General features: G+C 41.7%; 1 protein-coding gene across 2 annotated transcripts; it reads left to right on the forward strand.

The window, feature by feature from the left end:
• The first annotated feature begins 6,833 nt into the window (after positions 1-6,833).
• LOC311495972 (mannose-binding protein C-like) lies at positions 6,834-13,792 on the forward strand. 2 transcript variants are annotated; one of them, XM_084555666.1, is made up of 5 exons: positions 6,834-7,198; positions 7,414-7,598; positions 10,077-10,172; positions 10,280-10,345; positions 12,080-13,792. In XM_084555666.1, exons 2-5 carry the CDS (start codon positions 7,436-7,438, stop codon positions 12,460-12,462), a joined length of 708 nt encoding a protein of 235 aa, XP_084411792.1. In that variant the 5' UTR covers positions 6,834-7,198; positions 7,414-7,435; the 3' UTR covers positions 12,463-13,792. The 2 variants fall into 2 exon arrangements, with proteins under 2 accessions (XP_084411792.1, XP_084411793.1); XM_084555667.1 differs by having other exon boundaries at positions 6,834-7,598.
• Positions 13,793-14,218: the final 426 nt, after the last annotated feature.

The raw sequence follows: 14,218 nt of genomic DNA on the forward strand, positions 1-14,218 counted from the left end.
GTTACTTTCCATGCAAGGAAGAAGTAAAACAGCCGAATGCAACTTGTGCAACGCGAGTGTCTCAAGGGGTGCCAGCAGGGGGAGTCACGTGATCAGCTGGACAAGATGGCAGCCTAGACTTTCAGCTCCCGGCCCAGCATCGCCAAATTGTTGATTTTTTCGGAGCTACAGGTTTTCATATTGGCTTTTTGTGTTGTCTAAAGATAGATTACAACGATGTCTACCAAAGCCAAAAGCAACCGTCAAGATATTGACGCCATTGCCGAGTCCATACTGCAGAAGCAGCGTGACTATCTTGAACCGCGCCTCTCTCAGATTCAACAGGTGGGGAAAGACAACGACGAGAAGCTAAGTGCTATCCAAGCTGAGCTGGCCACGCTGGCGGCCAGCCTTGGCACCATTAGATCCGACTTAAACACACTGAAAACCACCGTCGTAAGCAACTCCGGTACATTGAGCAGACACGACCAGGCTCTTCAGGCTATGGAGCTCAAGCTAGCCGACATGGAGGACAGGAACAGAAGGTGTAATATCCGCATCACTGGCCTTGTAGAGGGGCTCGAGGGGTCCAACGCTACTCAGTTTCTTTCACACAGTCTACCTAAGTGGTTCCCCACTCTCTGTGACATCCAGATTGAGATAATGAGAGCGCACTGTATTTACAACGACAACACCCGCAACCGAAGAGCTAACCGCACCCTGATTTTCAACGTTCTCCGCTACTCGACCCGCCAGGCCATTCTGCGCGCTGCCAGGAAGGACCCTCTCTCCATCGAAGGTCGGAGGATTCGCTTTTCTCCAGATTTTAGCAACTTCACTGTCAAACGACGCCAAGGATTTCACCAGGCTATGGATGCGGCTCGAGCTAAAGGTTTGGACTTCTTTTTACTTTATCCGGCCACTGAAAGTTAAAGACGGTGCTCAGTACAAAGCCTTCACCTCACCCAAAGAAGCGTAGGATTTTCTGGCGTCGGTTCTGGCTCCATACCCAGAGGCTTCGGCGCGGGAGGACGACGCTTCTGGACACTGAGGACTGACATTAAATCACTGCTTTGCTAGCCACCTGATGCTCTTCATTTGGTAAGCTACCAATGAGCTTGATATAACTATGTTTATGGGTTATTATTTTGTTTTATTAAGGCAGTAGGCCTATCTGAGTTCATTAATAACCCAATTTTTGCACTATGTTCAGTCAAACTTGTATTTTTTGGGCACAGTGGTACCTAATGTTGTTCTGTAGGCTATATGGAAGATTTGAAGTTAAAGTGTAAGACCTTCATACTTTAACATGTTATGTATGATGCCTTAGCTTCACTAAGTTATCTTACCCAAGCTCCAATCAGTGTTATTGTTCTCCAATCAGTGCTGGGCTGCTGCTCTCCCTGGTTGCCCCATATCCAATATGATCACAGACCTACTTTGCAGTTTATATTATGTTTATATGTTCTCTTTTTCTTTTTTTCCTTTTTTACATGTTTTATATGTTGTGTCCACGTCTTGTTTGTGTTGTGTAGTGAGGGACTCTAGTTTGGGTGCACCTGTGCCAGTGCTATTCCAGAAAAAGGGCTATAGCAACATTTTCTCTCTGTCCACATTCAGAACATTTTCTATTGATTATGGGTGAACTTAACAATAGTTTGCAGTGCGAAGCACTGCAAACTATTGTTCTTCACTACGTTTTTTCTTCTTATTATTAAACTTTTTCCTACGGATTTTCGAAACTTTTCAACTCAAATACCGTTCGTCGCACACAGGTCAAAATACATCAAAACGTGCGTCTCGATCGGACTCGGTGTGCTTCTATACAGTTCTTCCAAACAAGATTTGCGACAAATTTCCCATTTGAAATGAATGGAGAAGCCCGAAAAAAAAAAAAATTCAACAGACATTTTCAACAATGAACTGCTCTGGCATACTTTAACCGAGAGACTTCATTTAAACTTTAAAACGTAGGTACTCTTGCCTTCTCTTCAGAGATTCACTTCACTTATCGACAACTTTTACCGTTTTTAAACTATGAAGCCTCAGAGTTGTGTAGGTTTTTACTCAAATTTCAGGGTTTATAATGGGTGTGTATTGCGCGGAATGTTTGTGCTAGAGTGGATGACATCATCAGCTAGAGTGAGGAGGGGAGACGAAAATTTGTCAAAAAACTGTACAGAAACTGCTCCCGTGGCCACAAATTTCACACGACAGACATAATTTATACATAGAAACGTAGGAAAATTTGTCTTTTCACTCAAATTCGTCTGCTAAAGCTGTAAGTCTTATAGTTTTGGCGTCAGACACAAAGATGCGCCAGCAACACCCACCCACAGCTCCATAGGCTGCCATGTTAAAAAGGCAGGGAAATTTCTGGAGGAAAGCAGACGTAACCTTTCTTTGAATCGCTTTAAATAGGTCACATTTCTTCATTTTACCCACAAACTGCATATGTAGACGTTCAGGAAAGCCTCAAGATGCCCAAAGTTAAGTCGGTTCAATGATTGGAAATACGGTTTGGCCACAAGTCCTTCCTGTTCGAGGCGATTTTTCAGCATTTTCTCTCTCTCTCCCCGTCTTCCAACTGACATTCGAACAGGAGCAGTTGACCCTGGTAGCCATGACAACCAGACCCCAACCAGCTTACACACGTTCACACACGCAGCTGCAGGGGACGAGAGGCGGGAAAAGAGCTCTCAGTGGAAAACATGATCTGCCAAAACATTAAAACCCCCCAAACCATACCTGTCTCCCATGGTGCTTTCACACAGCTGCTGGGCCTCTTAGCTATAGCTCTTCTCATTGACTGAATGACAACTTCATGTTTGACCTTTTCCTTTATTTTAAACACAAATTATATCTGGCTGCTTTGCTGAAACTCCTGACACAACATCCCTGACCCGTTTCCTTCATCTCATTAGGTCAGTGAATAGCTTAACTGCTAACAGACGCTAACGACTAGCCGCCCAGTGATTTAGCCGACGACTAGCCTTCCAGCATAGCGCATGTATGTTAGCAAGCTAGCGGAGCTAACGGAGCTAGCTAGCCGCTACCTTAACGCCGCGGACTCAACCGCGGAGTTAGCCTCGAGCTAACCGCTAGCTAACCGGGATTTAACCGCGGACCCGCGGGAGTTAAACACGAATTAGCCGTGGCAGTTAGCCGTGAGCTAACGCGGAGGCTAGTGGGGTTAGCCGCCGGCTAATTCGCCCCGTTGCTAGCGGGAGCTTATCACAGTAATAATGTTTAAGTTTTACAATTTAAAGGGAAGATATTTTTAAATTAAACTGTGTCAAACTGAAAAATATATTTTTCCACCACATAAAGTAGGAAACATTTATGGCTTGCAACAACATTAATGACAGTATATATATATAATTGGAGTAATTTAATATAATATGATGTTTTTAATTAAATAAATAATGAGCTGTTGAACACTCATAAGAGTTATATTAAGTATGTTACATAACATTATTTGACATGTCTATTTGTCTGCCTATAGTTTTCCTCCAGCTGATCCAGACAGACTGCAGTGACGTCCAAGATGAGACAAAGAGCTGGACTCGCAGGACAATTTGAAGGTCTTCACTTCATCGCTGATTACAGCCTGGATGTGTTAAGTTTAATATTATTGTTTTTCTAACTGTAAGACTGTGCCGTAAACTGTTCAACTATTGCTCAGGTAGGAGTAATGAGTTTTATTGTTGAAATTATTATGATTAACGATCAATTGTTACGATTTGCTCGTTCTTTGTCTGGGGATCCTAGTGAGATCCCTCCCACTCTCTTCCTTATTTGATGCTGGCTTTCAGGTTGAGCTGGGAGGGGTCTGCTGCCTGTACCTGCCCTTCAGTTTGTAGAAGGGCGTAAAGGACGACCCTTCTCAGTGTCTCTCTCTCTCAGCCAGGCCTACTGCATCCTCCTCATCCTGTTTGGTTTGTTGTACCCTGCATGACATCAAACTCACACCCATCCAGTCAGAAGGAACCAGGCCTTAAATGACTATTTGAGTTGTGCTTTTTGTTATAGCTGCTGCTCATGGTAGTAAAGACATGCTACTTAGTAAAGACATTCGCGACGTAAGTCGCGAATACTTTCATACCTGTCTTGACCTGACCATTACTTTTTGTAGTCAAACATGAAATTATTTGCAACGTAAGTCACAAATATTTTCACCAGGATTATATTATGACTATATGAACAGGTGATCATTAAAGCATCATAGCATCTTAGTATAATTGCATTGTAGCATCTTAGCATCGTAGCAACATAGTATCTTAGCTTTGTAGCATCTTAGTATCATAGCATCTTAGTATCTTAGCATCATAGCATTGTAGCATCTTGGCATAGTAGCATCATCATAGCATCGTAGCATCGTACTATCACAGCAATATAGCGTGGTATCGCAGACTGCTGCGGCCACTGCATCACTCTCGCGATTTCCCGCAGGGGAATTGTCTAGTTTCATTTGTACTTGAGTAATATTTCATCCAAGTATTGGTACTTTTACTTGAGTACGATATTTTAGTACTTTTTCCACCTCTGATAATGTCAGACGCCTACTTCACATCGTTGACGCTGCAACCGATAATAAAATACCCATGTCTGTACTTTCACTTGATGCTATGAAAGCCTTTGACCGACTAGAATGGTCGTATTTATGGTCTGTTTTAGAAGCAATGGGTTTCAGTAACACTTTTATCGGTATGATTAAGACACTATACTCAAGCCCCTCAGCACAGGTACTTACCGGTCGGACGTATTCCTCCCTCTTCTCTGTCTCCAGGTCCTCACGCCAGGGCTGTCCACTAAGCCCTGCACTATTTGTGCTCTCCTTGGAGCCACTAGCCCAAGCAATTCGCCAGTCCAATTTGATCTCCCCCATCTCTGTTTATAACACCCAACACCAGCTGTCGCTATATGCGGATGATGTCTTAGTTTTTTTGGAAAATCCTTCCCAGTCAGTACCACACCTTTTGACCATCTGTGAGGAGTTTGGTGGTATGTCAGGTTTTAAAATGAACTGGTCTAAATCTGCTCTCTTACATCTAAATGACACTGCAAAAACATCGATTCTTCCGGCCAATATTCCCATAGTACAACACTTTAAGTATTTAGGAATTGAAATATTTTCTTCTTTAAATCAGATTATTAAGCATAACTATTCATCTGTCCTGAATAAGATCTTAAAGGACATGGACCGGTCGATTGACCTCCCTATGTCTATTCGAGCCCGTGTCTCTATTGTTAAAATGAATATTCTGCCCCGGATCAATTTCGTAAGCTCTATGGTTCCTCTTCCCCCTCCATCTAATTACTGGAGCAAGCTCCAATCTGTTACCTCCAAATTCATTTGGAACCTGAAGCGGCCGCGTCTGAAATTGTCTATTCTTCAGAGAAGGAGGGAGGATGGCGGCTTGGCCGTCACTAATTTTGAAATTCATTCGTTCGTGCTCAGGCCTCTGCTCTTCTGGTTTGATTCTCATTCTTCTGTCTCTTGGCGCGCGCTAGAGAGCAATATAGTTCAGCCACGGACGCTTCAAGATGTTCTCTTTAGCAACATTTCTAAAAAACAGTGTCAACTACGCCTTGGCCCCATTATCTCTCATCTTGTGCTGGTATGGAGATTAGTTGAAACACACTGTCATCTTTCCTGCAAGTGGCACACCTTTTCTCCAATATTCAATAACAAGGCACTTCTAATTGGGGGGAGACCTATCTGTGCTCCCCAGTGGGAGCAGAAGGGTGTTCACTATTTAAAAGACATTTATAATGATTCTGGATTACTCCCTTTTGCAGATATTAAGGATGCGTTCAGTCTGCCAGGATCCACTTTTTTATTTTATTTACAGCTAAGGTCAGCGCTTAGAGCACATGGCGTGCCCTGGCAATGTCCTTTACCTACCCACCCACTCTGAGATTCATTCACTAAACAAAACAGAGCTAAGGGTATAGTATCCAAACTGTACCATTTTTTGCAGGTAACAGACCTTGTTTCACTCCCTGTGGAGAGGGTCTGGAGGACAGATTGCCCAGACCTAGTTCAGGATTTTGATTGGAACGCGGTGTGGTCCAGCATTCATGAAGCATCTCGTAATCCAGATCATCAGCAAATTCACTTTAAATTCTTACACAGAACGTACCTCACCCCGGTTAAACTCCATCACATGAAAATTATTAATGAGCCTTGTTGTAATCTGTGCTCACTGAAAACCCAGGGCACATTTATTCACATGTTCTGGGACTGTCCTCCTGTTAGACAATTTTGGGGCAACGTTGCATCCAAACTATCTGATTTGATAGATGATACAGTACCTGTAACTATATGTGTGTTGATTCTAAATAATCTGTCAATCCTCAATATTTCTAAACTCAAAAAGAGAGTCATCTTTGCTGGACTGACAGCAGCTAAGAAAATGATTGCAACTCGCTGGAAACCACCTCATTCTCTGTCTACTCAGTCTTGGATTCGCTCTCTTTTGGACGTCATATACATGGAGCTTTCAACAGCTCGGATTAACGGTGCTAATGAAAGCACCCTTAACACTTGGCGTAGCACCGCTGACTCTTTGAAAAACATGCTCTAAATTGACTTTCCCACTGTCTCTCTCACCTCTTATCTAGCCCTTCTAGATGTTAAGTCCCTTCTGTCTTGTCTATATATGTCTGTATGTACGTTTGTATTTTTTGTAGTTTATGTATGCACTTTTTTTTTTATTTATTTATTTATTTTTTTTTTATTTTGTTTTTTATCGTCAATAATTTCACTGTGTTCTTTCCCATGACACGTTCTTATGTCCTGGGCCAACTGTCTTTCTTTGAGAAGCCATTCTAATAATGTTGTATCTCCTGAAATAGTTTTGTTGGACTTTCTGTAAATGAAAATAGAAATAAAAATTTGATCGCAAAAAAAAATAGGGAAGAAAATGTGCAATGTGTTGAGAAACACATGAAGCTAAGGGAAACTTCAATGTGATAGCTTCATAATATAGCTTCATAATTTCAATCAAAACTCTGGTGTCATTATAAGGACTTTGTTCTCCGACCACATGGTGTCACTGGTTCTCTTTTGTGTCTGATTCCATATTTTTCCACTGCTTTTTGTTTCCTCTAGGCTGGAACTCGCATATATTGAACTTGGAACTGTTTTCTCTCCCAGTTTTGTTTGGAAACCGGAAAGAAGCAGAACGTTCGGGAGATAATTCCTGTTTGAACTGTGAGTTTATTTCTTATATTAATAGTTAGCACTAGCTTAACATTACTCATGCCATAAGAATCATTTTATGATATACTTGCAGAGAAATTTAAAGAACTTTGTATTGCAAGATGTGGAAACTAAGATATTAATAAATGAACAATTTTGTTGATGCAAAACTACTTTAAATGGAAACTGCAAACATGAAATGACCTCCTATATTTCCTTTTTTATAGATTTCAGTTCTCCATCCAGAAGATGAACCTGTACCTCCTATTCTTCATCCTCTGTCTGATGGTTCCTACTGGCTACTGTCAGCTTCCAGATCTTCCTGGTCCCAAAGATGCTGGGATGCAGGGACCACCAGGTCCACCAGGACCAGCAGGACCACCAGGATTTCCAGGAGCTCCAGGATTTTCAGGTTTCAAATGTAGTTAGGGTTCCCAGCAGCAAAGCCGCTGGGAACCCTAACTACATTTGAATTGGCAAAATTGCATTTTTGCTTACAACTTTTGACCCGTATGCCTGATATTCAAAAACGTGGTACTGTTGGACTCCTTGGATCGTGCCGAGATCAACGATACCTATGATGTTAATTTCGCCCCATTGGATTGTCCGCTATATTGGATTTTGTTGAAAGCGAAACAAAATTTTCAGCGCTCTCAAATTTTGTCCAATTCTCACCAAAATCAGCACAGACCGTCTTATGACCAATGCGCACAAAAGTTACTATCAGGAGTCTTCAGCTTCGAAACCGTTTGGCCGCTACAGCCAATCAAACTTGGTGGCGAAGGCGGCAAACGGGATACAAGCTCATATCTCGGGAACGGTGTGATGTATCAAAACTACATTTGGAAGTACGTTTAGAGACCCCGTCCCAAGGAGAGATTCCAAATTTGGTGTCATTCGGCCACTTGGGGGTGCTGCAATTAGCGAAAGTCTCTTTTTGGCTCCAAATGTAATTAGCACAATTGCGTTTTTGCTTTTAACTTTTGACCCGTATGCTTGATATTCAACAACATGGTACTGTTGGACTCCTTGGATCATGCCGAGATCAACGCACCCAATGACGTCATAATGCCTTCTGAAAAGATTTTCGCAATTTACGATTTTGTTGAAAGCGAATCTAAATTTTCAGCGCTCTCAAATTTTGTCCGATTCTCACCAAAATTGGCACGGACCGTGTTCTGACCAATCCGGACAAAAGTTACTATCAGGCGTCTTCAGCTTCAAATCCGCTCGGCCGCTACAGCTAATCAAAGTCGGCGGCGAAGGCGGCAAACGGGATACAAGCTCATATCTCGGCAACGGTGTGACGTATCACAAGTAAAGTTGGAAGTACGTTTAGAGACCTCCTTCCGAGGGGACATGCCAAATTTGGTGTCATTCGGCCACTAGGGGGCGCTGTAATTAGCGAAAGTCTCTTTTTGGCTCCAAATACTGTGTCATTTGGCCACTAGGGGGTGCTATAATTAGCAAAACATTGTTTTTGCTCATATCTCTTGATGCGTTTTTATTTGTAATGAAATTGTGATATCCGCAGATACCGTGGGTTGCCCCAGTGACAGTTCATGCCAACTTTTCGTATTAGCCAATCGCCGTCGGCGGCAAAGTCGCCAAACAGGAAATTTGCTTATATCTCGGTGACACTTTGACTTCCGAAGACCAAACTTGGCCACACGCTTCGACACTCCCTTAGAAGTGCGCAATAAAAATCTGGTGTCATTCGGCCACTAGGGGGCGATGTAATTAGCAAAATTGCGTTTTTACTTATAACTTTTGACCTGTATGCCTGATATTCAAAAACATGGTACTGTTGGACTCCTTGGATCATGCCGAGATCAACAATACCTATGATGTTAATTTCGCCCCATTGGATTGTCCGCCATATTGGATTTTGTTGAAAGCAAAACAAAATTTTCAGCGGTCGCAAATTTTTTCCGATTCTCACCAAAATCAGCACAGACTGTCTTCTGACCAATGCGCACAAAAGTTATTATAGGCCTCTTCAGCTTCGAAATCGTTTGGCCGCTACAGCCAATCAAAATCGGTGGCGAAGGCAGCAAACGGGATACAAGCTCATATCTCAGGAACGGTGTGACGTATCAAAACTACATTTGGAAGTATGTTTAGAGACCCCGTCCCGAGGGGACATGCCAAATTTGTAGTCATTCGGCGACTAAGGGGCGCTGCAGTTAGCGAAAGTCTCTTTTTGGCTTCAAGTGGTGTGTCATTCGGTCACTAGGGGGCGATGGAATTAGCGTTTTCGCTTATAACGTTTAACCCGTATGCCTGATATTCAAAAACATGGTACGGTTGGACTCCTTGGATCATGCCGAGATCAACGATGCCTATGATGTTCATTTCGCCCCATTCTATTTTCCGCCCCATTGGATTTTGTTGAAAGCGAAACGAAATTTTCAGCGGTCGCAAAGTTTTTCCGATTCTCACCAAAAGCGGCACAGACCGTCTTCTGGCCGATGCACACAAAAGTTACTATCAGGCGTCTTCAGCTTCAAAACCGTTTGGCCGCCACAGCCAATCAAAATCAGCAGCGAAGGCGCCAAACAGGATACAAGCTCATATCTCGGGAACAGTGTGACGTACATGTACAGTGTTCACAGCCTTCCTCTTGACACAGTACTATTGCAGCTCTATCCGAAAAGTCCTGCTTGGACCCTACATTGCTGCATTTTACTTTTATTAAAAGGAAAATACTCAGGCCAAACAATTTACAATTTTGTCCTTGAGAACAATTTATAAATGAAGTGTCCTCAGGTGTTTTTCAGCTAACATTTCCTTTTTCTAATTCTCTAGTTGTTTTTTGTTTTGTTTTTTTGACTTTTTAGTCATGATCACTATCTTTATATCTACTCTGGTTGGAACCCTGTGTATCTAGGGGCTCCAGGAAATGATGGACAACCTGGACACACCGGACCAGCTGGAGCACGTGGAGCACGTGGAGCACCTGGACCAGTTGTAATGTGTGGACGAGGTAATCTGAGGGCGTCCTGTGGTGCCAGTCATCAGGACGTTGGTTGTAAGAGCTTTGAGTCCAACTGGATGCAACTTTGGTAACTGTACTTTCTTTGCTTAATCCAGATCTCTTTGGTTCTATTGACCAGGACATTGAATCCTTGAAGAAGACCATTGCTAAGTTAGACGTGGGTAAGTATGCTATTCAGGACGAATGTGGAGGGTGATTGATTACAATTAACAGTTTACTGTATTTCGTCTGCTGTAACTAACTTTACCTCAGTGTTTCTAAACAATATGTATGTGTGTCCTCTACATTTTCAGGAGTTATATTTTCTGAACCTCAGACAGTTGTTTAGAAGAGGGAATTTCAACCTTGTTTCTGGGACAACCAGAAGAAAGGGATGTGTGGTTGTAGGAGATCAGAAAGCCATTCGGTGACTTATGAGTAAACACTAAAATATTAAATAAGTCAGAGGTGGACAGAGTACACACCTTCACTACTTGAGTAAAAGTACGGATACTCCTTGTCAAATATTACTCCAATACAAGTAAAAGTAGCTTAGTCAAAATATTACTTAAGTAAAGTACTAAAGTATTTGCTTAAAAAAATACTTAAGTAAAAGTATTTAAAAAGTATCTCAGGAAATACAGGAAAGTAGCTTTATTGTCATTCTCTCTCTCTCTCTAACGTCAGTAGCTACTTTACATACCGCAACGTGCTTTTTCAGGTTGGAAGACAAGTTCTTGCAGGCCATGATATAATTTGTTTGCGGTAAGCACAACAAACATTTAAACTGAAACAAATGAGTTTTTGTGGCAAAAATCTCAAACATGGGTTTAAGATAAGGCCACGGGTGCTCTGCGGGAGTTTCTCCAGTTTCTTCCTGCATTGTATGGATTGTATGGCATGATATAGTACAAGTACGGCAATACGACTAAGACAAACCATATGCGAACCAGCAGAAACAGTTTATTTTCTCAGAATTTTGAAAGAAAATAAAATAAAAAAAATAATCAGCTGACGTAAGCTCAAAAGTAGCGAGTAACGAGAGCATCAACAGAAATGTAGTGGAGTAAAAAGTACAATATTTGTCCTTCAAATGTAGTGGAGTGAAAGTAAAAGTATCCCCCAAAAATAATACTAAAGTAAAGTACAGATACTCAAAAACTGTACTTAAGTACAGTACTCAAGTAAATTTACTTCGTTACTGTCCACCACTGAAACCAGTCCTAAACGGTACTGAGTCAGTGACGAGAGGCTAGTGTGACGGAGATGATTTCTTGTTTGCGTGTTCTAATAAAAACATGGATAACCCTGATAAAAATGTTAAAAGACAACTTTTGATAAACCCTCAGCTGGAAAAAAAAAAAAGGACTTGACCACTGTTTTTAAAATCTTAACGTTCCATTATCAAATCCAGGTTTTGAACAGTGGGCTTCAGATATGGGAGCAGGAAGCTCAGGTCCACATAAGGAGCCTCACAGGGACCACCAGGTCCAAATATTATGACCTTGGTTTTACTTTTACTAAAATTTAGAAGAAGTAAGACCAACCAATCTTTATTGTTATTGAGACAATCCAGCATGGTTCAGTTTTAATAGTAGGTGAAGTTGTGTTTAGTATTCCACATTAAAACAAACGCTCAGGCCCAGTGTGCATAAACTTAAGCCTATTTTATATAATGACAAAACTATGTTTCGTGTTAATAATGTAGACAGCATTAGTAGTCAGGCAATGAACATGTAAAGAGTAAAAGGTTGCTGCAGTGTATTTAAGGGGACACAGCTCTTTCTTTCACCATAGTGAGAGTTTTATACTGAGAGGACGAAGTACAGTGGCAAGAATTCAATACACATTTGGCTTTTTAGAAACTGTCTTTACTCTCTGAGTTATTCCTGATTTGCTGCCTTTTTGTCCCCCAGTTGTAAACTTTGACTTTGTCCGGAAGGTCAATCAGAAATACTTTGTGTCCAACAAGGAGAGAGGCTCTTTCTCCAAGGCTGTAGAGTTCTGCTCCCAACAAGGCTTAGAGCTGGCTCTGCCCAAGGACGAAGAGGAGAACAGCATACTGACTCAAGTGTTTGACGATGTCAACAAAATGGCCTGGATCAACGTCAACAATAAAAAGTCAGAGGGGAACTTTGAAGCTGATATGAAGAACCGACCTCTGACCTACACCAAATGGGGAGAAGGACAGCCAGACAAATCCATCCAGGATACAGGCTGCACCATGCTGACAGAAAACGGCGTCTGGAGAGTGACACGTGAATGTTCCCTGAATGCTCACATCATTTGTCAGTTCTAGAAAGGTCTTGTGTGCCATGCAGTGACTTCAAGATCTCACAAAGGCTGCACTCTCATTGATAAGGGTATTAGAAGGAATCCTCTTAATGTTCTTCGAAATATTACCTACTACTTACTACTACCAGTTACTACTAAAATATCTGAAACTCAATTCATGCTTAATGCCTAAACATATGATTTCACTTTCAGCATGTTATTGTTGCACAGACATTTTCTCATATCAAACACTGTTTAACTATACAGCCCTGATATTAAAGAAAGGATGTTATACATGTATAGCAGCACTGAATGGACTTGCCACAGTAAATATTTTAGCAGTGAAGTAGTTTGAAGTAGTTTCATTCATCACTTTTTTTCATTCTGTTTATTTGGGACTGTAGCTATAGCCCTACACACTTGCAGCTAGAAACATGGCAATAAAGTCAAAATATTAATCATGTCTAGAAGATGTGGACAATGTTTTTTGCTGAGTTATATAGTTGGGTCCAAACTCAACTTTCTTTGAATGCTTTTAACTGTGACATACAGGCAGACCCACATTCAAGCTTTAATATAATTCTTTGATATTTGAAAGTTGTACATGCAAATGTTTAGTTGAGGAGATTCTTTTCTAACCCTGAGCTCTGTGCACACAGACCACAAATTGAACCCTGTGAATGTTGCCTCTCCCACGATTTATATTTTTATATTTTCCTTCATTGATCCCTCTGCATTTAACTCATCCATTCACAGCAGTGTGAACCTGGAGCAGTGGGCTACCACCTCTGCGGCCCCCACGGAGAAGTTTGGGGGTTAGGAGCTTGCTCAAGACACCTCAGTCACAGACATGGGGGGATTTGAACCTGTGACCATATAGTCCCAAATCTGCTTCTCTAAACACTATTCCTCAGCTACCCCATACATAACCGACCAGGCATAACATTATGACCACATTCCTAATATTGTGTAGGTCTCCCTTGTGCCTCCAAAACAGCTGTGACTCATCAGAGAATGGACATGGGCCTTCTGAGAGTGTCCTGTGGTGTCTGGTAACAGAATGTTGTTCGTGTGTGTGTGTGTGGGGGGGGGCAATGACACCCCTTGCCATCAAGGGGTGTCATTGCTATAGACGGGTTTCCTGTTTACAAACATTACTGGGTGCGCGCGCATCCAGGGGGCAGAAAGCCAGATTGACTTATTGGTCCCCGACGACAACAATCTTAATTATTGAAGTATTGAAGCTTTTTTGTTTTGTTTGTATATAAATGCACAACTGCAGACTCAATAAAACGTGATTTTAGTTGGATCTGTTTGTCCATCTTTAATTTTGCAATGTCACTGTACATGTATGGCTATAATTATCATGTTAGGCGGGTAATGTAAAACGTAACCAATTTTAACAGCGGCATGAATCGGACAGCCCGATTTTACTTTTAAATTAAAGTTAAGAACCCTTCGTTTTTCTTTAGTCACAGAGCTTAGCTGGCTTGCTCATATATCTTGAACATTTAGCTGAATTTACCTTTTTGTAGATTTCGAGCACTTTGTCATTTGACGTGCAGGCTGTGCTAAGATATGTTGACGTGCAGGCTACTTGCTAAGATATGTTGGCTAATGTTTACGTATTTCGTGTTTTAAGTATTAAAATACAACCTGTAGTTAAGTTGAAAGGGGATATCTCCGAAGTAATGATCCAACCGGCATGCTATAACAACATTAGCACTCGCAAACGTGATATCAGTTAGCTAGCGCTAGCTGCTAGCCTGCTACGAACAGAT

Source organism: Chelon labrosus (assembly GCF_963514085.1).
Source record: "Chelon labrosus genome assembly, chromosome: 11".
In the NCBI taxonomy this organism is placed as follows: domain Eukaryota; kingdom Metazoa; phylum Chordata; class Actinopteri; order Mugiliformes; family Mugilidae; genus Chelon; species Chelon labrosus.

Bases quoted from the DNA above. Each gene is read 5' to 3' on its own strand.
- LOC311495972 (XM_084555667.1), top strand. From the start codon at position 7,436: ATGAACCTGTACCTCCTATTCTTCATCCTCTGTCTGATGGTTCCTACT. The intron at 7,599-10,076 runs GTTTCAAATGTA...CTGTGTATCTAG, and splicing joins AGGAGCTCCAGGATTTTCAG to GGGCTCCAGGAAATGATGGA. The intron at 10,346-12,079 runs GTAAGTATGCTA...TTTGTCCCCCAG, and splicing joins CATTGCTAAGTTAGACGTGG to TTGTAAACTTTGACTTTGTC.